Source organism: Takifugu rubripes, chromosome 10, assembly GCF_901000725.2.
Source record: "Takifugu rubripes chromosome 10, fTakRub1.2, whole genome shotgun sequence".
NCBI classification, from domain to species: Eukaryota; Metazoa; Chordata; class Actinopteri; order Tetraodontiformes; family Tetraodontidae; genus Takifugu; species Takifugu rubripes.
Genome location: NC_042294.1, coordinates 6,509,399 through 6,533,334, shown reverse-complemented (window position 1 = coordinate 6,533,334; position 23,936 = coordinate 6,509,399). Strand labels below are relative to the sequence as shown.

Here is a 23,936-nt window from a genome sequence, read left to right as displayed (position 1 = left end):
AAAAGCAACTTTTTAAGGAACAAGATGTTAAAATAATATCCAAGTTTCAATGGTACGGTATGGCATTTCCTGTTTCGAACTCACTTTTTTATTTTTAGAACAGAACCGGATTTCTGACATGATGCGCCCGTGATTATCGGCACGTAGACACCAGAATAATGAGACAGTTACTGGGAAATAAGGCGGTTTGTCTCTTATTCCATTTCACGTGAACTACAACGTCTTTACAAGAGAATAAACAACCTCCCTAAAGTTTAAAAACGGGTCACTTAAAGTTTGAGTATTTAAGAATCATTTTCTGTGACATAAAGTGGAGATTAATAGACTTTAGCCTGTATATTTATTCCTGTCCCAGGAAAAACCCAGCGTCGCACATTGACCGCTGGGCGGCGATGTGAGACGCGCAGCCTCAGCGACATTGGGACGCGATGGCGCTATTTTATGGCGCGTAAAGCAGCGCGGAGGCATAATAAACCTAAATTAAATCACAATAAAATACTAATGCCAAATATGTAATCACTTGCGGTTGATGGATTATGACAGATGAACTCATAACGCGCATAGAGCATGAATGAATAACTGTAAATACCAATATATTATTCAATATCCTCTTTAATATGAATGCTTTAAAAACGTTAAAATTCTCCTTACAGCTGCTGTCAAGCTCCAGAAATTATTGGCAGGTAGCAGTTGGACTCCAAAAAAGTTTGTTCTGAACACTACTATTGATAATACAAAATAAATATTTATATATATATATATATATTTTTTTATTAAATGGACATTTTTATTTATTTATCGTAGCTCATCAGCACGGTTGCTGGACAAAATTGGAGGGAGCTGGTTGATCTGGGGCCAAGATGACGCCCACCCTAGCTCAGTTTAACCACACGGCGTTAGGACGCCGAGGACACGTGCGTGTGTATCGCTCGTTTGTTCAACGCAGCCACACCTGCCCCTTAGTCTGCTGATGGATCCAGTCAGCGAACTTCACCACCTGCGTGTAGACGCCGGGGCGGTTCAGCCTCGCGCAGCCCTCACCCCAGCTCACGATCCCTGCCAGGAACCACCGCCTGCCACGCTCCAGACACACCAGCGGGCCTCCGGAGTCACCCTGGGTGAGAAAACATCCCACATTAATGTATCAGGCTTTACTGAGAGCTGTTTCCTGCCTGAGAGGACAGAAAACCCGACTGGACTGGGTTCTGAAACCCCTGCACTGACCTGACAGGCATCCACTCCACCCTGCAGGTTTCCAGCACAAAGCATTCTGGGAGTGACGGCGTCGTCGTACATCTTGTTGCACGTGTTTCTGCTGATGATCTTTACTGAGGCCTCCTGTAAGCGAGTGGCGAGTTCCCCTAAAATAATAAGTGGAAGATGGAAACAAATTTAGCCTGAAAACAACCGATTTGACCCAGCCCGTTTAGCAAACAGCTCGCACCGTCCTCCATCAGGACGCCCCAGCCTGTGACGTAGCAGCTGGTCCCGGTCGTGAAGGTGTGTGAAGGCGAGGGAACGCACACAGGCTGCACCAGGTCGTTGAAAGCGACGGAGGAGCTGAGCTCGAGTAGAGCGATGTCATAGTCGGAGGTGAACTGGTCATACTTTGGGTGAAGGAGGATCCGGCGGATCAGCCTGATAGTTGCTCCGCTGCTGCCTGTAGTCATCAATCGCATCCCCATGTACGCCCGCCACGCACGTGCATCCGAGTACCTACGGAGACGGCAGGCGTGAAGACGGTGCTCCACGTATCGTGATGAGTGTTGTGACTGGGTCTTTTACTTAATGAGATCAGAATCCTGGAAACAGTGAGCTGCAGAGATGAGCCAGCGGCTGGCGATCAAGGTGGCACCGCATACGTGACCATAGCGCTCCATCTGGAGGCTGACCTGCCAGGGCCACGATCCTGCCCCAGCGTCAGCACCGCCTACGATCTTAGTGCGCTTCCTGGGCCTGATGCCGCAGCCTAAGGCAGAGAGAGAGAGAATGCAAAGCGAATCCGTGGAGGCGGGAGCACGGATGCGCCTGCGCTCGCCGGGGAACTCACGGCAGCGCATCTCGTCGGAGCCATCGAAACAGTCTTTCACTCCATCGCACTCAGGGTTGACCTTGTTCAGACACTTTCCGTTGGCACATTTGTAGGAGGATGGGGAGCAGCCTTTAATGTCTGCGGATCAAAGGCAGAAGCGCGGGTCAGCGGACGCGGGTGCCTGTGAGCGGTGACCTCTGACGTCGGGGCAGCTCACAGGCTCTCGTGCAGTTCAGCTCGTCACTGCGGTCTTTGCAGTCGACGACGCCGTCGCACACCGACGACTTCTTCAGACACATCTTGTTGGGACACGTGTGGAAACATCGGCCTCCTGAAAACAAACACGTGCCGTCAGAAATTAGCGACGCTCTCAGACCTGCGCGTCTGTTTCAGGGTCTGCTCACCGCAGGCGCCTTCCTCACTGCTGTCTGCACAGCTGCCCACACTCGCACACGGGCGACCTTCAGGCCGACACTCGCTGCCGCACAGCGCCTGACCTGTCCTGCAGGAGGCTACGCAGGGAGGAGAAAACACAACACCGCAATCAAGCACTTTATTTCATCTGGTTATAATCAACAAGTCAATTTTGAAACATCTCACTATAACCAGTCAGTTTAGCCTCTCTGTCCTACTATAACCAGTCAGTTTAGCCTCTCTGTCCTACTATAACCAGTCCCTTTTGGCCTCTCTGTCCTACTATAACCAGTCAGTTTAGCCTCTCTGTCCTACTATAACCAGTCCCTTTTGGCCTCTCTGTCCTACTATAACCAGTCAGTTTAGCCTCTCTGTCCTACTATAACCAGTCCCTTTTGGCCTCTCTGTCCTACTATAACCATTCAGTTTAGCCTCTCTGTCCTACTATAACCAGTCAGTTTAGCCACTGTACCATTATAAACAGTTCATTTGGCCTCTGTGTCCATGAGCATCCACTCATTTCATAGCAACAGACTTACAGCATTTAGCCTCGTCACGGCCGTCAGAACAGTCTTTCACCCCATCACACACTCTCCTCAGAGGGATACAACGTCCATCTCCACAGCGAAACTGGCGAGGACAGGCTGGAGAGACAGGAGGGAGCCTTACATTCCTTAAATCATATATAATCAAAGAAGCGATCGACTCACCGCCCTCTGGAGAGAAGACTCGGAAGGTCAAATAGAAACCCTTGTGAGTGAGAGATTCATCCGAATGGAAGTGGAGGGACAGCGGGGACGAGTAGACGCGCTTCTTACTACTGTGTGACACTGGATTACATAATCTGGAAAGAAATGAGCCAACATTAATGACATTTTTATAACAATCACAGCAAAAGTCTGTTTATGAAATGCTAGGCCTACATTCAGACTCACTTGACCCCTCCGATGTCCAGCCAATCTTTCTCACAGCCATCCGACGATGGGGAGTCCTGAATGTCCATCATCACAATCGTCATGGAGATCAAATAACCAGGCAATGGTGCCTGGTTAAGCCAGGGAAGATGAAGATGGAGGTCAGAAAGTGCTATGATTCTGCATCTTCGTTTAGTCACATGACTCACCTTTACTGTCCAAATGCAGTCAATATTTGGAGGGTAGAAGGAAGGGTAGTGCGGCGAATAAATGGAGCCATTCCACGAGGAAATGGACCCCCCACATCCTGCAAGGTGATGACTATTAATGTAAATATGCAACTTTGCATAGGAATTAGGATGTAAACTGCTGGAGGTGTTTATGTGATGACCTGGTCTGGGGATAGCCTGGAAGTAGGCTTTAAAGATCGCTCCATCCCTCTGCCTGCTGAAGGAGAAGGTAACCAGCATCACGTTCCCAGAGGAGGTGAGCTTCATGACAGGGGATGAACTCGAAACAGGCAGGCCACACCACCTGAGGGACGGGAAACACACCCGGGGTCACAAAAGAGAACGGGCGCAAGATGAAACGCCCCAAAATGTTTGTACCGGGCGATGATCTTGTTCTGCAATGGCAGCAGGAAGTCATAGGCTGACAGCTTGTGGGCAGTACAGCTTCCCGGTGTGGCACCGTGGAGGGTGAGGACGACCAGCTGAACCACGTGACCTGACGGCACACGGAGACGCCACTGATAGTATGGCTTCTTGGGGCTCACCAGGCTCAGGGTGCGGTTGTTGCCATATTTAGCGTAGAGGTCAAAGGACATTGCTAGAAAGAGGAATAAATGAGAGAAATAGACAATGTTCACATTGAAAGGAATAAATCAAACCCTTTGATGTGCCTGTAACAAATATCAGACTGTTAACATTATTAAAATAACAGCTCTTAATGTTTAGCCATATAAAGTCACCTTGAAAGCCAAGCTGCCACTTTCCGCCTTGGATGCTGTTGGAATTTTTACTCTTGTCTGATTTTTCCTCTGATTCAAAATCATCAGGGTCCAAACCTACACACACACACACACATTGAAATGTGCTGACTGAATCCAGTGAATATTCTACACACTGCATGCGCAGCGTTAATGTGAACCACTGTGCCGTGTACCCAGCAGGTGCAGTGCAGCTTGATCTCGCTCCATGTAGTAGCTCTGCTCATTGCGGCTGCAGCGCAGCACCTTGTTGCTGCAGGGGAGCCTGCGCTGCAGCCGCGCTGGCCTGGACCTCTGCATGGCAACTGCGACATGTTCCGGGGCTGAGAACTTACTCCAGTAGAAGGCTTTGAGCCCTTCCACTCCTTCACTGTCACACAAACGTTGACATTGTCGTTCGTGGCCATGCAGCTAGCGTTGTTGCATGCGGAATTATCAGGTATTGAGATTGATCCATAATTGGCTGAGCCTACCTGAAGGCCGTAATTCCTGAGTGCAGATGGTAACAGCTCCACGGTGACGACTCATAGAGTTCTGCAAACTGTCAAAGGATAATTAGCAACATGCTCAGAGTATTACAGCATGATCACATGCATGTTTGAAACGCCGCTGTGCGTATATGTTGACTGAGTCGCACAGAGCTCCATTGTGCCTCTGACCGCTGGCTGTGTAGAGGTGAGGCTCTGGGTGGTATGGGCTCCCGGCCTTGAGTTCACCTTTCCTCTAATGGACAGGTGGCCAGACAGATATAGTGACCGCATAACAAGCCCGACAGCTCGGCCTCAGAGCCGATCAAAGGAGCGGGACTGCTGTCTTTGATTCCTCCTGTTTTCCGGCTTTTAATGCGAACGTGCAGCAGCGTTGGCGTTCACTTTGCTCCACCACCATCTCAGTTGTACAACCTGTCATCCCAGCATGCCCTACTGCCCTCTCTCTCCCCTTCAACACCAGCATCAAACCGCACCTCTCCTCCACTCGCAGCATACAGAGCGGCGGATTGTCTCCACGCTAGACAGACAATGTTTTTATTGAAGGTCTGCTCTTCCTCTCGCTCTCACTGACCGGGGCTCGCCGGACTCACAAACGCCGGGCTTGTCCTCGGTTCTGAAAGGGGCCTGTCCCACGGGGTCGGGGAAACTCGCGCACATGCACACACACACTGTGCCGTGTCCTGTTTCAGCTTTACATTTAACACCAGTACAGACAGAGCTGGACAGAGAAGCTGAGGAAAACAGCGAGAGACGGGACAAAGAAGACAAAAGAAAAGAACAATAAAAAATAAACGCTTGGGGATGGATAACGTGGAAGGGAACCACAGAAGAAACCACTTCCAAAGTCAGAGTGGAAACATCAGGCTTAAAGATGGAGGGTCTCACCGAGGGGGGACGGGGGTGGGGGGGTAAGGGGGGGGGTTCCACTTACATAATCGTTCAAAGCCTGAGCCTGCAGGCGGAACTGAGGGGAGGTGGAGTCAGCAAGCTCCGAGGAGAAGCTCAGGTTTGGGAACTCCACGCTGCCACCAAGGAAGAACACTGTGGAGGGAGGGGGGGCTGGAAAGGTGGTAGATGTGGCCATCAGAACACATCAAACTAAAGGGATTTGGAAGAGGAGAGGTTTGGGAAAAGAATGAAATTGCCAAACATGTTTGTACTCACATATCAAGTGGATGCTCAGTACAACTGTCGCAGCAAATGGAACGAACGCCAGAGCAGCCAACGTCCGCCTCCTCCAGGAGCCGCAAGCCGCCACCTTCTGCTTCACATCATCTTTAGGCTCCTTGGAGGGGTTTCCACACCGAGAGGTCCCCGACTCCACCTCTCTCTTCCAGAGACAAGGAGGACACAAACAAATTGGCCTTTTCCTCTTTTGCTGCCTCAAGTTTCCTCTGACACGTGTTATCTTGATGCTCCTCCAGTTAAAAAACTCCCATCTAACAACGGGAATCCATCATTTTATGGCTGAGCAGACCCAGATTTACAGAGAGGAGCGGTGAGCATCTCTGAGCTGAGACGATCTCCTAAGTCATTTAAAGGGTTGGCAGGAGTCCCAAACAGACAATGCGTGGCTTGAGTTGTCTGCTTTCCCACGGCCGACGTTGCGCATTTAGCACACACGGACAACTCAGAAGAACATAAATATTGATCATGGCTGCATTAATTACGCGCCATGAATCGCATTCCCTGACAAACAAGGAGATAACTGCATTTAAATAAGTGAAGATTTCCTTTTGACATCGGCCGTTACGCGCAAGCCCCTGCGCGTACGCGCCGCTTACCTGCGCAGCAGAGCTACCAGACGGTCCATTCCCGGAGATGCAGTACACTTCACAGGCTTTCCTTTCGGGTTGAGTCCTCATGGCACCGTCCAGCTCAGCTCTGGAGAGTCGATATGCAACAATACCTCGGGCATAGAACCGGTGGAGTGAGGAAACCCCCACTGGCGCATTCTTTGGAGAGAAAAAAGGCGCAGAAATTCGACCTGAGCGGGTCGGATGCGGAGGACTTTCACCGCCTCCCGTTCACCTGAACTGGGCGGCAGGTATCACACGGATGCCCCCAGAATGCAGCGCGGTTACAATGAGACCACTATGGAAAGGGTACAACAGATAGCGTGGATAAACCTTTTTTACCTCTGCATCCGGGTGGAGATAGTCATAAAAGCGTGCTTGAGGGAAACGTGCACGAGGTATTAGCCTGCCCCCGGGACTTCCGTGTCCTTGGATGCTCGTATTTAGATCCAATCTTGTTATTTCGGCTGATGCTTCCCCGATTTTCATTGTTTTAAGAGACAACATATACATAAAACCTGAATTTTGCTTTTGACATTAATAAATGTATTTTCAACAAATAAAGCATAGGACTCAGGGTCGGATCTTTATTATTTGGTGTAAATGACAAAACAGTGAAATTGTTTGCTGGCAGTTGATGGATGATGACATGTCAGCTGATGTGGCTGTAGATCCAGGAGGTGAACTTGTTAACCCTGGTATAGACCCCAGGCAGGTTCGGTCTGCCGCAGCCTGAACCCCAGCTGACGATGCCAATGAGGAACCAGCGACCCCCTCCGGCTGCCTGACAGGACAGGGCCCCCCCCGAATCCCCCTGACACGCAAACAGAGCAGCTGATTCTCTGCCACCAAGCTTCAGTTGGATCACAGCCTGAGAAGATTGCAGAACTCACCCTGCAGGCGTCCCGCTCCCCAGAGGAGACGCCGGCACACAGCATGCGCGGCGACACAGGGCCGTAGCTCTTCTTACACTCAGTTTGGCTCAAGATGGACACCTCTGCTTTCTGCAGCACCGAAGGCAGCACTTTATCTGGAAGGCATCGGCATTTATCGGGGGGAGAAACACTTGTGAGCAAACAGCCCTCTATTATAAGTAGTGCTCACCCTCCTCGGAGCGGTAACCCCAGCCGGTGACCCAGCAGCGGTGGCTCCCGGTAACAGTGTGAGACGTTGGAGGCAGACACACGGGCTGCACTGAGGGGCCGGTGGAGGGGGGCCACGGCTTCTTCAGCTGCAGCAGGGCGATGTCATAGTCGAAGGTGTGCGCGTTGTAGTACTCATGCACTACGATTCGTTGGATACTCGCCACGTGTTTGGCACTCCCCTGTGTCAGCATGCCAAGGTGGGCGCTCCAGTGACGAGGGTCAGAGAGTCTGGGGGGGAGGTGCAGGATAATGGCTAGCAATGAGTGTGGTAATTACACAACTTTTTAACAAAAATACCTAAAAAGGAATGTAAGGAGTGACTCACTTTTCTTTGCTGAAGCAGTGGGCTGCTGAGACGAGCCAATCGGAGGAGAGGACAGAAGCCCCGCAGTACATGTGACCAGAAAAATGGAGGCTGACCTGCCAAGGCCACTCCCCTTCCACGGAATCAACCCCACCCACAATACGTAGCGGTCCCGTCAACGACTCATTCTGGACCAAAGATGGGCGTCCACAGTCTAAGGAGGCAGTCAGTGGTTAATATTTGTAGGGTTTTATTTACTAGAATGTTCTGAAGTTAAAAAAAACAACCAAATAAACAAACATGTGAAATGATCTAAGATATTAGATAAGGTATTGCATATCTGCATAACACCGTGATAAGAGCCTTTTTTTCCTCACCACATTCCACCTCATCACTGCGGTCCTGACAGTCGACAACGCCGTCGCACTTTGCGTTCTTCTTCAGGATGCAGTTCCCACTCCGGCACTGATACCTTATTGCGGAGCAGGTTGTTTCTGGCAAACATAGGGTATTTCCTATTCCTCAGAGGTCAAAGGGCGAACAGGCTGCGGCCGTAGTGCTTCCTACCCTGAGTGCAGTTGAGCTCATCCCTTCCGTCGACGCAGTCGGCCTCGCCGTTGCACACGAACAGTGGATGCAGAGGACTGCTGCCCCCACAGCTCTTGGTGGGTCTTGCTGTGAAAATATTGGCGGATAGCCTCACGCGTGGGAAGGCCGGGTGCCAGCGTAATCTTAAAGCCAACATGTCCCATCGCTTGTACACGGGTGTTATATAACCTGTAATCAGACTTACAGCAGAAGACCTCGTCACTCTCGTCCTGGCAGTCATCCAGGCCGTCACAGCGTCGGCTCTTGTCCACACACAGGCCTGAGGAGCACAGGAAGTGGCTCTCTGGACAGGCTACGGTACACAACAGAAGTTATGATGGATGTGACAGAAAAGAAACTGGTTTAAAAAAAAGTAACCGCGCACAATGAATCGTCTATTTGTTTCTGTGTTTGTTTGGTTTGCGATACGTCTTTGGGTGTTGTAAGCCAGTCACACGCGCTCCGTGATGGGTGATGCCGCCGCTTACGTTGGGTGATGTTGTAGCTGCTGTAAGTCGCCTCAAAGGGCTGAGCGGAGTTACGTGAGCTGCAGCGAAACTCCACCTCGGCATGCTGGGACGCAATCCGGAACACCGTGTGGTGCCCCACGTAGCTGCCACAGAATCTGTGAAAGGAAAAGCAAGTGTGTACTAACTGCCACAGGATGTTACTGCCTGATAAAATACCAGCTGGACACAGTGCAAAAATAGTTTTGCAGCTCATAGGACAGGTTAGATTAACACTTCATTGGAATAAATTCGATTTTGAGACTGATTTGTCTATTTTTAATAAACTTGCATGTATTTGTAGACACATACATGATTTCACTAATCTTCCACCAGCCCTGATCGCAGCTCTTCATGTCTTTTGGTTTCAGCTCATAGTTCTGAAACTGCAGAGCAACTCCCAAAGTGCTGCTGGGTGTCTGTGGAAAAGTGATGAAACGGCACAGGAAACATGCAATCAGACCATTTAAAAGTCACCCGAAGAGGCTCGAAGCCGTGCTACCTTAAACCTCCAGGTGCAGGAGCACTGTGGGGGCAGAAGGCTGGGGTGGAAAGGGCTGTAGAGGTGACCGGAAACGTCTGAGTCTGCGTGGGTCTCAATCTGAGACAGGCAGCCTGAGAGTGCAGGAGACAGGGGTCACCTCAGAAGGTCAATTTGCACGTGCCACAAGCAAGATGACATATAGGCGCGGGGATCATGTCTCATACTTTCCTCAGCAAGGGTCTCAAAGTATCCTCTGAAGCTCTTGTTGCCATTAGTCATCCTGAAGGACAGCAGCATGACATTGGAGGTAGACACTAAAGAGAGGGGGACGGACACCGGCTCGCACAACCTGCATCGGCACAAACAGAAAACAATAAACCAACGCACCCTCATAAACCAAGGAGGTCTTGCTGTTGTGTGGAGGAACAGGCCCAGAGAGGCTGCTCACCTGTGCAGAATGCGCCCCCTCATGGGCAGGAGGGCGTCGTACACGGTCAGAGCGTCACTCGTGCAGTCGGTGGGCTCGATTAGAAATGATGCGACGGTCAGGCGGATCAGGAATCCCGGGGTGGTGGTCAGCTTCACGTGGCAGCTCACACCACCCCAGGAGGAAAAGATGTTTAATGGGACCCTCGCACCAGGAAGATTGGCGTAAAGCTTATCGACACACTCGGAGCCTGGAATAAGAGGAAAAGATTAGGGACACACTGTGAATCTGCTCAATCCTGATTTTGGATCCTCACCTACCTGCACTTGATGTGTAATCTGATCTCTGAACAGCTGAGAAAAAGCACAGTAATCAATGTCTGGATCGAGAGACGGGTCAAGGAAGATCATCTAAAGGTGACCCACCATTGATAAGGATGGAGTCTATGTCCACAGGGAGACCCAGCAGGTAGCCCACAGAGGACCTGTTCTTCATGCTGGTGTGTACAGAGTCTCTGAAAATGGCTCCGACACACTCTTCACACACTGCTGGGTTCTTGAGTCGAGGAACCACGAACACCATCCAGAAATGGACCAGAACTCCGCCTTTGTTGTTACTGCTGCGAGAACAGCAAAGGTTGAACAGCTTTATCATTTAGCGGTGACGGCTAATGGCCTCAGAAGGTACCTGAGGTCGGAGATGACCGCCTGCTTGTAGAGTCGGGCCACGGAGGACGTTCTGTACACGGAACTGACCTACACCAGGAAGGCGTCGTCAATAAAGGGGAAGCCTTTCCCATGTCTGCTGTAAATGACATCAACACATACCACATGCTGTATTTTGGTCGCCATGGACACAAACTCGTGCGACTCTTCCTGCCGATACTCGGGGATGAACTCCGCGTTGGCGACACGGAACATCCCCGCAAAGTACACGCCGCTGTTGCTTTCCCTGCGAACTGAGGAGAACAACCAGGTCTCACGAGGCCCCTCATTGGTAGTGAATGACGCTAAACAATCCAGGCCGCTTACAGATGAAGACCCACAGCAACGACCACACGATGACCACCACCACAAAGACCACAGCGGCGGTGATGATGGCGATGTGCGGGACATTCAGCAGGCGGGCCCACAGCTTCTGGAGGCCCTTGGGCTTCCTTCTGGTTTTCCTGTACTTCCTGCAAATCTTCCGCAGGGTGTGGTCGACGGTGGCCACCTCCACAGACACATCTGCAACCTGCAACGAGGAGGAGGAGGAGCAGGAAGAGCCGGAGGAAGACGTGTGGCGGGGATGTAGGTGTCAAGTACATCTTATTGTTCGACATTGGAGTAGATCAATTCGGTGGTGCCTTCACTGGTGCAGACTGGAGGAGGATGAAGAACAGCAGCAGTAACTCCATCAGGAGCAGCACCCACCATTCATCGAGTTACCGGGGCAACATTTATTATTCATTGTGTCATCCCATACGGATCTACAGGTTAGACCATAGGTTCTATATTAAGTGGGGATGGTTGAATGTCTGAACTAGATCGACAGAAGCGGTTTCAAAGTCAGACGTGGACACAGGTTAATCAGGACTGAATCAGGCTCAATGACTGACCGAGGTGCAGAAGCTTTACTCACGCTGGCAGCCTCCTGCTGAGAAGTTTCATCATCGCGGCTCGTTCGCCCGCTGTCCTGGCCCTCCGTAACCATGACAAAGCATCCCGTCACTCACCCGTCATCTTCCTGTTTAGGATCCATCGGCTTTTTCCTTCGGATGACAGTCGTTCAGCCGGAGCTCCGCTGCAGGCTGCTGGGACGCTCCGTCGCCAGGTGCCTGAAACCAGATCCTCCAGCAGCGGCGAGCGCTGGACAGACACGACTCACTGGGGGAAATGCATCTGCTTCGCTCGAATGGCTAATGTTTCATGCGCCTGTCACATGACCTCATATTTAAGGTCTGCCACACAACTGAAACAACTGGTTAAACTGTGAAAGCAAACAAGTATTCTAAAGCAAGAACAATTTCTTGGGTTTGTTTGTACAAGGTTTTTATTTACAATGTTAAGAGGAAAGTTGAATATGTCACTCAATTCAACCTCTGGCTGAGCTCAGAGCCACACTCAAAGCCAAAAAACTCCAATCTTTCCAATAAAATAAAATAAGAGCATGATGCAAAAGCAAAAACAACAAAGTTGGAATTTAGACAATAAAACGGGCGTTTCTTTTTATGAGTGAGCAGCATCTTTAAACACACCGACACACTGGACAGACAGTAGTTTAACACTTTAGTGTGGCGCCTAAAACTGCAGGCACCAGATTTTCACATGTGACAGAAGACGGACATGATGGTGGTAAAGACACGAGGCACGACAGGACAATTCAACAGTGCATTAGGTAGCAAGAAAACATTAATGTCTTTAAGTCTTCAGGATGGACGGACGCGCTCTCGCGCAGGGGGAGAGAAAAGATCATTTCCTGAAAAAGGCGTTCCGGGTGATGCTGTACAGCAGGTGATAGGGTTTCCGCTTGGGAGGCTCAGCCAATGAAAACACCTGCTGCTGAGGCACGCTGGTTGGGATGGTGATGTGACGCTGGTGAAGTGGGTGAAGGTTTTGGTGATGTGGTGGGACAGAACCAGAGTAGCCAATGCCTGTGAAAAAGGACAGAATTCCACATTACTTATTAAAATAAAAGCAATAAATTCAAAAAGTGGAAAATAGAAACTTACTGTTGCTCTTCCCTTGTTTGACCCGTCTGGCATTAGCAATAGCCTGTTTTCTTTGTTCCTCGCTGATTTCCATTCCTGCAAAGAAAGAACGCACCTTAATATTTTCAAACAATCACTTCCTCCTCTGAGCCGTCCTCCTTTTAACTTGACATGAAAAAAAAGGAGCCGCATGACGAACTAATTATTTTAGCGTGACTCACCCATCTCCTGGTCTTCCTTGACTCTCTGTCTCTCCCTAGCAAACGCCTGCAGCCACCTCTGCTTGTCCTCGGCTTTTCTGCAGCACAGCACACACATAAACTCCAGAGTGGAGGCGTTACGCAGACGCAGGGCGTTCTTTAGGGTCAGGCCCAGGTCCTGGTCCCGTCCGTCAGGCACGTCCAGCACTTCTGTCTGGTCCGTGTCCATCCGTCCGCGGTAGTGGAGAAGGTCGCGGCGCAGGACGTCTTTCTTGCAGTATATTAGCTGGTGGTCGAAGAGGAAGAAGCTGCGCTGTTGCATTTTGCCTTGTCGGACGATCCGGGTCAGCTCGCCAGAGTGGATCAGCTCTGAGCTGCGCTCCAGCACATTGCTGCCCTGCAGCAGCACATTGACAAGAAAAGTTAGTTTTAACCAGCAAACAATGCATGGAAAGAGAAAAATGGACTGGCTGTCATCACCTCCCAGTGCAGAATGGCAACCTGCCAGTGAGCGATGGTGTCAATGCTCTCCAGCCTTCGCTTCCTCTCATTTATAAGACTCGCTACATTCTTCATGGCTTCATATGCTTCGCTTACTCCAGTGTAGTCACTGAAACAAAAACAACCCATTGCAATACCTGATAAACACTAATAAATGTAAGAAGGGAGATAAGTGTGAAGAGTGATTACAGGATGATCCGCACACCCAAATGTACACACCTGTGGTCTTTGGGGGTGTATTTCAGCAGTTCTCCTAGCTGCAGGGGGTATTTACAGATTTTCTGGACTGGGGTGAGCAAAAAACCAGCAATTGAAATGTCAATCATCTGCTGGAGGAGACGGCAGGCCTCAAAGAAATGCTTAAATTTGCCCAGCTTCATGAAGCGCTGCAGCTCCACACAAGCAGCTGGATGATTGTTACAGTAGTCCGAGTAGATAGAAAACCCTTCTCCCTTTGGACATGAAAAAAGAACATGTGATGAAAGTGAAACTGCAAATAATGGAGTTACAGCTGAATGTGTAAAGTTAGTTTTACCTGCAGTAGAAAGCAAGCTCCTATCTCGCTGAGATGTGGCTCCTCTTTGTTGTAATTCTTCTCCAGGTCTCTGAGAAACTGCCTCTGAAACTTGTAGATATCTTCTATGTTGCTGAAGATGGTCTTCAGCTGCAGCTCGGTGAACATGTCCGGGTGTTTGCGGCACTGGCGGATGTAACCCTGAAAGAAAAAAGGTATTCAAACGGTTCACACACTGGCCAGCAGGGGGAGCTAGTCGGCTCGCTTCGTTTTGGTTTATACTTGTTGCTGCACCTACATCACAGATGTCCTTCAGGTGTTTGATGTAGATGCGTTCAGTGTTCATGATTTCCTGAACCACATTGGTTCTCATCTGTTCCCTGTGCTGAAGGTTGTGAGTCTCCCTGGAGCTTTGCGCCTCCTGGCCCGCTACACTCTCTGTGCTCTCTGCCCCCGAGTCCTCCTGGTTCACTCGCACCTGGAACACACCCAGCACATATGATGTGAATTCCAGCCTTAACACATAAATGTATAAACCTAGCTTTCACTCTTTGAAGTTCATTTTAGAATCACAATGTACTTGTCATACTCTGTTGTGATTTACGGGCAATAAAAACAGTAAATTCAGAAGACTTCAGAAGACTTGGCTCGTTACCGTAGCAACATCACTTATAGATTCTGCTATAAACACATACCCCCGTCTCTCAATCACTGAACTTTCCTCCAAGTTAAAACAGCCCGCCTAATTAAGACGCAACTGTCAAATCAGCTCTGGTAACCATAGAAACCAGTTGAACCTCACAGGACTGAGCACTTTAACTCTCTTACACACATATACAGGCACACACAGACACACACACAGTTAATGGACTAATGAGGTTTGTCTGGAATCGAGCCAGTTTCCAAGTCTTTTCTGTGCTTCTAGAAAGCAAACATGGCTCTGACTCAGGTCGGGACGTCCACTTACCCTGACAAAGCTGGAGGGGAACCAGGCCTCTCTGTCGCCCCCCCTGCCCCACCACCAGTCTGTGTGTGAAGCATCAACCACACGGATAACATCGCCAGCTTTGAACGCCAGCTCCTGCTCCTCCATGGTTACATGGTCCCAGAGCGCCTCGGCGTGCACCGCGCGTCCAGAGCTTATCCACTGAGACACACATACAGACGGAACTCTTACAGGCCCAAACCCACAATGATCATGAGCAATTATCCACAGCTGGCAGGGTTGTCTGCTGTGTTAAACATGTACAGGTAGTTGCAAAGAGGCGAGTTTACAGTTTACGGCTTCTATTTAACAGGTTAGTTACTGAAAAGGCTGCAACGTGACTGCCCTCCCCTGCCTCACCTCATTGAGCACGGAGAGTTCCACCCCGGGCTGAAGGTAGGGTGTGACATCTGTGAGCTCGTCGAAGCTGCCCTCCTCCTCCTCTTCACTCACGCTGTCGTCCAGCGCCATGGAACACTCAGCCATACCACCTGCCAACATATACAGATAATATTTCCACTCAGCGACAACAAGTGCCATCGCTCGACCGAGCCACAGATGTGGCCCCACCTGGGTACCGGAGCACGCACGCTGACATTCCCCAATTCTTGTTTCCCACAGGCTGAGAAACACCAGAGCGTGAACAACTTTGTTCTCACCGCTGAGCACTCTGTGCAGCTTTCGCCGCCCGACTCGATCCAGACCGATGGGGGTGCTCTGGGAGAACGTGGAGGGGCGAAATCTGGCCGACACCGCCTTGTAGGGGGGCACCTGGTGGGAGGGGATGGGAGGCCGCGACAGAGGCTGCAAAGAGGGCAAGAATCCGGGGATTTAGGAAGGGATCAACTGCACTGCTTCCTCACAAGACATTTTAGTAGGAAAACCTTAAGATGGCTGATCTCGATATTTAGATTTTTCCTTTAATCGTCTTGTCTGGTCTTCTAACCCTTTACCCCAGACGATAGAAACAGAACAGGAAATGAAGGATGAAGCATTTCAACTGGGAGAGCTGGGTTTTATGACTATTCAACTCCAGGCCTTGGGCATGTGGGATCGTTTGTTTTGCTTTATTGGATCTTGTGTCAAAAAGTTTTTGAGTAAAATTCTGTTTTAAAAAGGAGGAGATTGTGACTTTAAAAGCTTACGGAAGAGAGATGCTCATCCTTATCCTCAGCATTCGGGGGGTAAACATCCAATCCTCCGATCACAGACAGCGGTCGATGCCTCCTGTTCCGGACGTCCCCGTTGATGCTGTCGCAGTTCCCGTGAGCCTCGCAGGAGCTGCCGCCGACGCAGTCTTTCTGCAGGAGTGCATCCGACGTCCCGTCTTTAGCATGCTGCTGCGCCACTTCCTCGGGAATGGAGTGGGTCCTGGAAATGAGCTGTCCGTAATCAGAAATGGGCCGAGGCCTTTGGCGCCCGCTCCGTTGCCTGGGCTTGACCGGAACAGCTTCCGCAGAAGACGTTTGGGCTTCGTCAGCAGGGGGAGGAGGTGAAGGAGGTTCTGAGACGCATGTTGGGGAGCCTGTGGGGGTACTGCTGCTTGTTGGGGAGACATCTTCCACTTCTAGAAGAGCTTTTTTCACTTGCTGCTCAGATGATTCCTGTGATCAGAGGAAAAATTCAATATGTATGAGGAAAATGATCCTGTGATGTACAGAAATGCAGAACGTGCGTGCTGGAAAGAACATTTGTTAATCAGAAACAGAGCGTTTGGAACAGCACCAAAATAATTTAGTCCGAAGCCGCCAGGATTCTCATGAGAAACTTTATCATCGTGTGGAAAGAATTCCGACTTCTCACGGTGATTGTCTCCACGGTTTTCCACAACAATCTATTTGCTCAAATATAAATATTGAATGTTATCGGCCTGCACGTAATTCAGTGGGCCGAATTCAGCTGTCAAACATTTGCTATCGATTCCATTTTTCTTCTGTAAGTCAGGTAGCGATATTAGACCTCACCTCTCTGTCGTGATCCGGGTCTGGTGCCCGACAAACACACTGGAAAGGCACACAGAGCAACAGCACCATTGTGAAAGACACAAACAGCCGTTTCTGCTCCAAGGCCAAGCACCTAAAGGCCTTTCAAAGCCAGTAAAAGCTACTTGATTTCTAAAAAAAGAAATCTGATTTTGCCCGGTCATCCCCAGCAACAAGAACCTGTCCACATCCAAAAAGGCACTGGGCTATAGACGTGCACTGAGGCCGCATCTGGCCGGTGCTGCTAATAACTCTCCAAGAGTCCCCGGTGGTGGACTTTGGTCAACTTTCCAGTTACAGAGAGAGACGCGAGGCAGTGGCCGTACGTACTCTGAGCGGCAGCAGGGCTGTTCTGTGCAAGGATCGCTAATCATAAACAAAGTCTAATGATTAACTCCGTGTGCTCCTTCAGTGCACATGGTAGCACACACCAGCCGGTCCAGCATGTGACCAGGGACAGTGGGAGTCAGTATATCAAACACGAACGAGAGGAAAGAGTACATTGATGAACATTCACGACTGCCTTGCTGTTTACTTTACGATCATGAGACTTTGAACACACACACTGACTCACTCACTCTCTCCGAGAAAATTTAGAGATAATCACTATCCAGCTTTCTCAATACACGACTGGCAAATAGAAGATAGAAAGCATCCTCTGTGCATTATTAGGGTCATTCAATTCTGGAATTAGAAATGTAATAGATTACAGGTTATAGATTGTCATTTTGTTCTTTACAGGTCTCAACATTAGCAACTTGCTAAATATGCTCACCCACTAGAAGTCAGACACATACCACACATAGTATATATGTGATAGAGATTTATGTGCTAGTGGGCTAACAATACTAATAAATAATGCTGGTGGTAGACACAACAAAGACAATTCCCTTGTATCGTCTCTTTTGATGTTTTATTTTGCACATAATTTCTTCCTTACCATAACTGGTAAATTGGTCATATCAGCTGGTTCTTGTGGGGACTCTTTCTGGCTCAGGGCAGATAAATCACATTCTTCTTCAGGGTTTGGGGCTTCGGTTGGTGATTCATTGAGACCAGAGGTACCAGGTGAGGTCGACCCATTTGTCTCTGAAGGGTCCAAAAATACCGGGATAAAGACCTCCTGGTGCTCCTGGTTGGCGTCGCCTGTAGGCTGTGAATGGACCAGAGGGGCGTGTCCGACAGACAGGGCACAAGCTCTGACGGGTGAGGGCCTCTGCTGTCGCTCGCTGGTTGTCAGGCAAGACGCCCGTCGGGAGTAGTCGTCATGGAGGCGGCTCAGAGGAGACATCAGAGATGGAGATGTGGGGCTCGGGGTGGAAGTCGACCTCCGGCGAACAGTCAGGTCTGTGACGCTGCCTACTAGCTTTAGCATTGGCCCCTTGGGCTTCACAGGGTTCTTCCTGTTACTCAGAGCATTATCCTGGAGGTCTACTGAGGAAGCGCTGGCTGTCCTCTGAATGTTTGTAGCCCTCTGTGCCTTTACAGGCCTCTGGAGGAGCTCTTCGTCAGGAACAGAAAGCCCTGAAGCTTGAGCTTTGCGTCTGAACGGTGCCTTAAAAATCTGAAGGTTTTCAGCGCTTTTGCTCAGTCTGCTCAGCACCTTCACATTGGAGGTCTCATTTGTTTTCTCCTGCTGTGGGTTCACATTGGTTGCCTGGGTTGGTTTCTGTCCGTAAGCCGTCGCACTTGTGCTTTTTTCCATCGGTTTCCCATTCCCCGTATCAAATAAAGAGATACGGCCCGCTCCGTACGCTCTCCTGATACTCCTGGAGAACACCGTGTTGCGCGTGAGGCCATCTGCATTACCTTCTTCATCATCGCCGTCATCGTAATAGTCCTCCATATCTGAGTCACACAGGCTCATCCCCATACTTTGGTGAGCAGTATTTCCATTAGACACACTGCATCCCTCTGGGACATGATTATTTGCTCCATGGCTAACACCAGCACCAGAAGAGAAGGCCTCTCCATCACCGATGTTGGCCCCTTTGCTCTGTATACCTTGGAGCACAGAAGATCGCAGCTTTTTGAAAGAGTCAATGACCCCCAGCCCTGAGAGCCCCGCCCAGGAGGCCTGCTCGGCGGCTGAACTCGGAGCAGCAGCAGGTCCTTTCTTTGAATTTGAAAAAAGCTTCATAATTCTGGAAGGCTTTCCGTCAGGCTGGCCTATGACGGGGCTGGACCAAGCGGAAGAGCTGATGCCGTTGAATCCATTTTCATCTGGACACGTGGTTATGGGCTGCACTTGGGCGCCACACCCAGACAGCAGATACGTGGGCCCGCTTCTCTCAGCTTGGCTGTAAAACGGGTATGAATCACTGAGGGGTCGGCTTCGGATGGGTGCGTCAGCTCTGGGGGCGTGGAGGCGCGGGAGGGGATCTTCACTGGTGGACAAGACCCCATCCCTCTCTTCTTCCTGGAAAACAAAAAGATTCATTTCACGGACCTTTTTAATGTTGTCGGAAATTCACTGTCCTGCTGTGGTGAAGAAATTAAAAGACTGATACAGCAACAGGAAACAGTTCTTAGAAGTAAAAGTGTTTTTTAAAAAAGGCGAAAGCAATATCCTTCTGTGTGTGCAACTTCCAGATGAGTGTCACTGAGACCACTGAGCACATTTGCTCTCGGTGCTGTATTTCAGCCTCCAAGAAGGGCTGAGGCCCACGTTTGGGGGGCGTTCAGCTTTAGGAGTGCGTGATACAGACTCGCGGCTAATGCAACCCAGCCTTTGAAGTAGGCCAGTGTGAGCGTGACTAAGCAATGAAACTTCCTAATCCGCTGTGATTAATGTAATAAATTGCCTGGTTTTCTCCAGATTACACTGAAGATGGTGGGGGGTGGGGGTGGGGGGAAATGGGGTCCCCAGCCCTTTCTCCACATGTGGAAAACCCTCATTATGTTTTTTAGATTTCCACTTATGTTCCATCATGTTTTAACCTTAACCTGGAGCGGTTTGAATGATCTGCTTTGCAGTCTGAGCAGTATTCGAACGGAACATTTAAATAAACTTTTTCTTAAAGAAATTGTTTTGAACTATATGGAGTCTGAGAAAGCATAAAATAAAGTTTTACCTTCTTTATCTACAACATAACCATGACTGAGAGGTGAGGAATCATGTCTTCATGTCTCCTATGAGGACATTTTAATTTGCCTGTTCATATATGTTAGGAGGCTGATTTGCTGAAGCATTAACATAAACCCCCCCCCATGACACAAACTGAGGTCACCGTATCTTTGAAGGTCGTGTTGTTTCCAGTGAATGATGCTTATTGTGCACATACTTGATCCGAGTGCATCCACGGCTACCGTGCCTGTGCCTGTGCGTGTGAGGCAGCAGATGGGCTCTCTGTCAATCTCTCTCTGGAATCTGCCATCACTTCAAGCAGCTCGCTCCATCACAGCGAACACTTATGTAAACAGAGCCACCGCCGCCAAGCACCGCTGCTGACCGACAGTAAACACCCCCCCTCTGGGAACAATGTGCCACTATCAGCCCTAAAGAACTCTCTTTTTGTACTTTCCTCCTCAGAAGGTAAAACCGAGTCAATTCTTTATATTGACAGAACTTTCTCTGCAGCGATAAAAGAGAGGATCTCCATCTGGAGAATGATCAGGTATCACGCCATCAGCATGTGATCCTTCAACGCCTCTCTGCCTTCCAAAACTTGGCTCCAGCTGTCACAACCCCGTTGGTGTGTAGGAAGACTTGGCAATGCCGTTTAGTCACAACTACATGTGGGAAAAGGACAAACCGTGACTGGAGATTTTATGCTGAAGGCTTTTGTACAATGATTGTATAGTTTATGGGACCGTGGCTTTTATGGTGTTTACACGCTGACATCATCGGTCTCGCTGATCTTTGAGTTGCAAGATATGCACACTTTTTTTTTCACTTTCCGATTTAATAATTACCTAAATTACAACCAGAGCAGTTTTTGAAATGACAAGAGGGAATTCGGAAAAGCCTTTTTCCTTGCCGAGCCATTGAACCTTAGAGGAAAACACCTGACATTTCACATTTTCATTTGATTCAAACATGAACAAAAAAAAGACATAAATGAGTAAATAAAACCATAAAACCCTAGCAGACAAATATTACTCACGTATAAGTTGTGATGACACTGCTCTGTGCATGCTGATCACTCTCACTATCGTATCCTCACTCTGCAGTGCTGCTCTCTGCCTTCCTCCAGCTAAACTGGATGGGAGTGGCGCTCTTGGGCCCTGGTCCAGAGTTAATTAAGAGCTCAGGGTGGCGCCCCCCCCCCACGCACACGGCAGCCTGCTGAAGCCAGCTTCAGATTAGACTCCCAGAGACAAGGATGAACATGCACCGGGATACATAAACAACTATACAAGGGCTTATCATGCGCATTCCAAATGCACACGTGCATCCTCTGTAAACGTGCATGTGTTTGCTAACTTAGATGCACCCTCAGCTGAGCAGGGAGGGAGGCATTTAAACGATTGACTCCCTTCCTGTTTAGCAAGAAAGCCCAGGAACTTACTCAAGAATTCATATGTGTGCGGTGATGCGTGACCTCCTACCCATAGTTCACCTCCGCGGAGGCACGACCTGCCCGAGGGTGGGATAGAACTAATTAGGACATAATGAAATAAGCATTAAAGTGAAAGACTGGCTGAGAAGGAGTATCAAAAAGAGTGATTTACTCCGTCTGGCCCAACTCAGAGACAGACTCCACCACCCCGTCGCAAACCCACCATTTCTTTTGAAGCGGTCACCTGACTGGTGTCTCTTTGTACCCGAATAGGAGCAGCACCGTGTCCTCCAAGAACACCTCTCTGTTTTAAAGAACAGATTGTCTGATTAGCTAAAGCACTGTGGGTAAATAAGATACTGTGCAACTTAGGTTGAACATATGCTCAGCTGTGGCTTAAAAGTTCACCGTCTCCAGTCTTGCATATGAAATAGCAAAAAAAACACTGTGCTGAACCTGATAATGAGAGCACAAGTGTTTAGGTTTGTGCGTATACCCCGTTCTATCCTACTTATTATCTGATTAGCAGAGCCTTACCAGTCTGTGTTTAGGACTTGTTTTGTTTACACTTGATGGCCTAATCACAGACAACCAGGTCGTTTTATCCACTGGCTGACGCTCAAAACCCGTTAACCCACAAACCTAAGCTGGCTGGTGTTCACTCAACACCGCAGAGGTGGAGTTTTAGGAATAAAGAGCAGATAAAATTCCATCAACAACCGTCATGGCAACGCGTTGCTTCGTTTGTGGTTGCAAAACACACGACACGTCCCGTGGGATCATGATAGCACACAAGCTACAGCATGGGCCAAATTCCTGACTCATATCTGGCATTGATCTTATTTCCTCATTTTTGTCATATGACAGGTACAGAGGAGATTGGAAGAGGTCACGCCTCTTTCTATAGAGCGTGGGAAGTCCAGGTACATGCGGAACCAGGGAGTGTCGCCGTTCCAACAGAGAGCTCCTCACCTGAGCGGCTGCAGGCTGCCAAAGAGACGCAAAAAGACATTTAACACCGCCGCGCACGCACGGCTCGGGAGAGACAAAACAACACCTATGTTCGCTGTACACAGTCAACAATGTAACCTGGCAGACATCTGACAGCCACAAAAAGGCCCAGAGCAAAACCAAGACTATCTTAAACACTCATTCCCATCAGTCTGCGAGACAAGATAAAGGCACAGTAGATTCTGAAACATGACACAGAAAGTACAAATTATTGGCCACAACAATGACGCAAATGATTGCTCATAAGAATTTAACCGGCACATCTAGATAAAACACAGAAGCGTCTTACAATAAATTATCCTACAGCTGTTAATGCGTAATTCAGGAAACATTTCGTAAATCTTCAATGCATCATATATGAATTTAAGTAGATACATCCTGGAGGTGGGACACTTTGTGCAGGGTGCCTGAACAAACCTACATAAAGTGGAGTCAGAACACACTAAAGAAGCAGAGTGGGAAAAGATTGAACTATGGAAAGCAGATTAGACTAAGTACTTTCTTAAGCTGGTGAGGAACTTGCAGGAAAAACTGCTTATTTATTTCTGTATTAATTAACTTTCTCTGGCCAGAGGGTTCTTTGTAGTTGGTGGGCCCTACCCCTCCTTCGCCAACTCCCTGTGCAGGCTGGCATCTCCCTCATCACTATAACAACCAGGGCTGTAATGCACTACAAAAGCCCCCCCGGTCCTATTTCCACCGAGAACTCAGGAGGGGAAAATCAATGCAACTGGCAGATCTATAAAGCTCCAGAAGCAAGATCAATATTTTACAGGCACGGTTTTTCTTATGTATCACGTGTTTTGAAAGGAAAAAAAAATATGATTACATCGTGTTAATGGATGAAATCAAAACTTTTGCTCACCTTGCTCATCGTCGGCGCCGTCCTCCTGACTTCCCCCCCTCTCGCATCAACCGAACAGCTGCTTTTGTGGTTTAGCCATAATGAAATAGTCCGGGTTCGTCCGTGCACCGACGGCTCGCTGCGTCGCACGTCTCGTTCGCTCGGAAGAACATGTCGGTTACAAAAAATAACCCACGCAGCTCGGAGTTAATTGCGGTCGTCGCCCCGCGACATACCGGGACCGACGGATGGCTGACTCCCCGCACACTCGGCTAGCAACCGCAGCTAGCGTCGGTGCGCTCAACTTCTTCGGAACTGCGAAGGGTCCGAATTTCGGTGTTGTCGGCCGGAGAAAACGGAATGTAGCCCAGAATTTGTCAAGGTTAAAGTTCTCCGGAATTCCCTAGGAACAATTCGTAATTCCGGGTCTCTATTCCAATCAAAAGAGAGTTTCCTTGGGAAATCGTACTGGGGAGCATCATTAATGCACTTGTTGCAGTGTTTGCGAGGGGCGGGACCTCAAAATGCCTGTAATCGCGGTGATTGGTTGACCGGAACCTGCCGAAAGTGCACACAGCCAATCATAGGTCAGGAGATATATGTAAAAAAAGGTCAG

At 49.3% G+C, this 23,936-nt stretch overlaps 3 protein-coding genes across 7 annotated transcripts; all 3 read right to left on the bottom strand.

Annotated features, from left to right (window-relative positions):
- Positions 1-616: 616 nt before the first annotated feature.
- LOC105416995 (suppressor of tumorigenicity 14 protein) lies at positions 617-6,982 on the bottom strand. Of its 4 annotated transcripts, XM_029843161.1 has the most exons (20): positions 6,978-6,982; positions 6,624-6,794; positions 6,004-6,169; positions 5,771-5,898; positions 4,822-4,889; positions 4,525-4,718; positions 4,331-4,426; positions 3,969-4,188; positions 3,752-3,894; positions 3,570-3,667; positions 3,382-3,491; positions 3,157-3,290; positions 2,986-3,090; positions 2,437-2,544; positions 2,250-2,363; positions 2,051-2,170; positions 1,786-1,969; positions 1,445-1,716; positions 1,225-1,361; positions 617-1,114 (listed from the first exon to the last, which is right to left on the bottom strand). In XM_029843161.1, the coding sequence occupies exons 2-20, from the start codon at positions 6,702-6,704 to the stop codon at positions 938-940; spliced, it is 2,655 nt and encodes an 884-aa protein (XP_029699021.1). In that variant the 5' UTR covers positions 6,705-6,794; positions 6,978-6,982; the 3' UTR covers positions 617-937. The 4 variants fall into 4 exon arrangements, with proteins under 4 accessions (XP_029699021.1, XP_029699022.1, XP_029699024.1 ...); XM_029843162.1 differs by lacking the exons at positions 6,624-6,794; positions 6,978-6,982 and having other exon boundaries at positions 5,771-5,937; positions 6,004-6,078; XM_029843164.1 differs by lacking the exons at positions 5,771-5,898; positions 6,624-6,794; positions 6,978-6,982 and having other exon boundaries at positions 4,525-4,713; positions 6,004-6,081.
- Positions 6,983-6,985: 3 nt separating this feature from the next.
- tmprss7 (transmembrane serine protease 7) lies at positions 6,986-11,319 on the bottom strand. Its single transcript, XM_029843165.1, has 17 exons — positions 11,121-11,319; positions 10,917-11,047; positions 10,777-10,844; positions 10,515-10,708; positions 10,410-10,442; positions 10,111-10,339; positions 9,887-10,011; positions 9,681-9,793; positions 9,491-9,597; positions 9,161-9,297; positions 8,878-8,985; positions 8,652-8,759; positions 8,462-8,578; positions 8,106-8,298; positions 7,740-8,008; positions 7,529-7,665; positions 6,986-7,449 (listed from the first exon to the last, which is right to left on the bottom strand). Exons 2-17 carry the CDS (start codon positions 11,007-11,009, stop codon positions 7,288-7,290), a joined length of 2,193 nt encoding a protein of 730 aa, XP_029699025.1. The 5' UTR covers positions 11,010-11,047; positions 11,121-11,319; the 3' UTR covers positions 6,986-7,287.
- A 777-nt stretch (positions 11,320-12,096) lies between these two features.
- Positions 12,097-23,843, bottom strand: spata13 (spermatogenesis associated 13). Of its 2 annotated transcripts, XM_011607888.2 has the most exons (13): positions 23,342-23,843; positions 17,904-19,382; positions 16,127-16,585; positions 15,641-15,785; positions 15,342-15,472; positions 14,964-15,143; positions 14,295-14,474; positions 14,018-14,197; positions 13,702-13,934; positions 13,462-13,591; positions 13,003-13,378; positions 12,803-12,877; positions 12,097-12,724 (listed from the first exon to the last, which is right to left on the bottom strand). In XM_011607888.2, exons 1-13 carry the CDS (start codon positions 23,348-23,350, stop codon positions 12,543-12,545), a joined length of 3,759 nt encoding a protein of 1,252 aa, XP_011606190.1. In that variant the 5' UTR covers positions 23,351-23,843; the 3' UTR covers positions 12,097-12,542. The 2 variants fall into 2 exon arrangements, with proteins under 2 accessions (XP_011606190.1, XP_011606191.1); XM_011607889.2 differs by lacking the exons at positions 17,904-19,382; positions 23,342-23,843 and adding an exon at positions 16,946-17,293 and having other exon boundaries at positions 12,543-12,724.
- Between the last annotated feature and the right edge of the window lie 93 nt (positions 23,844-23,936).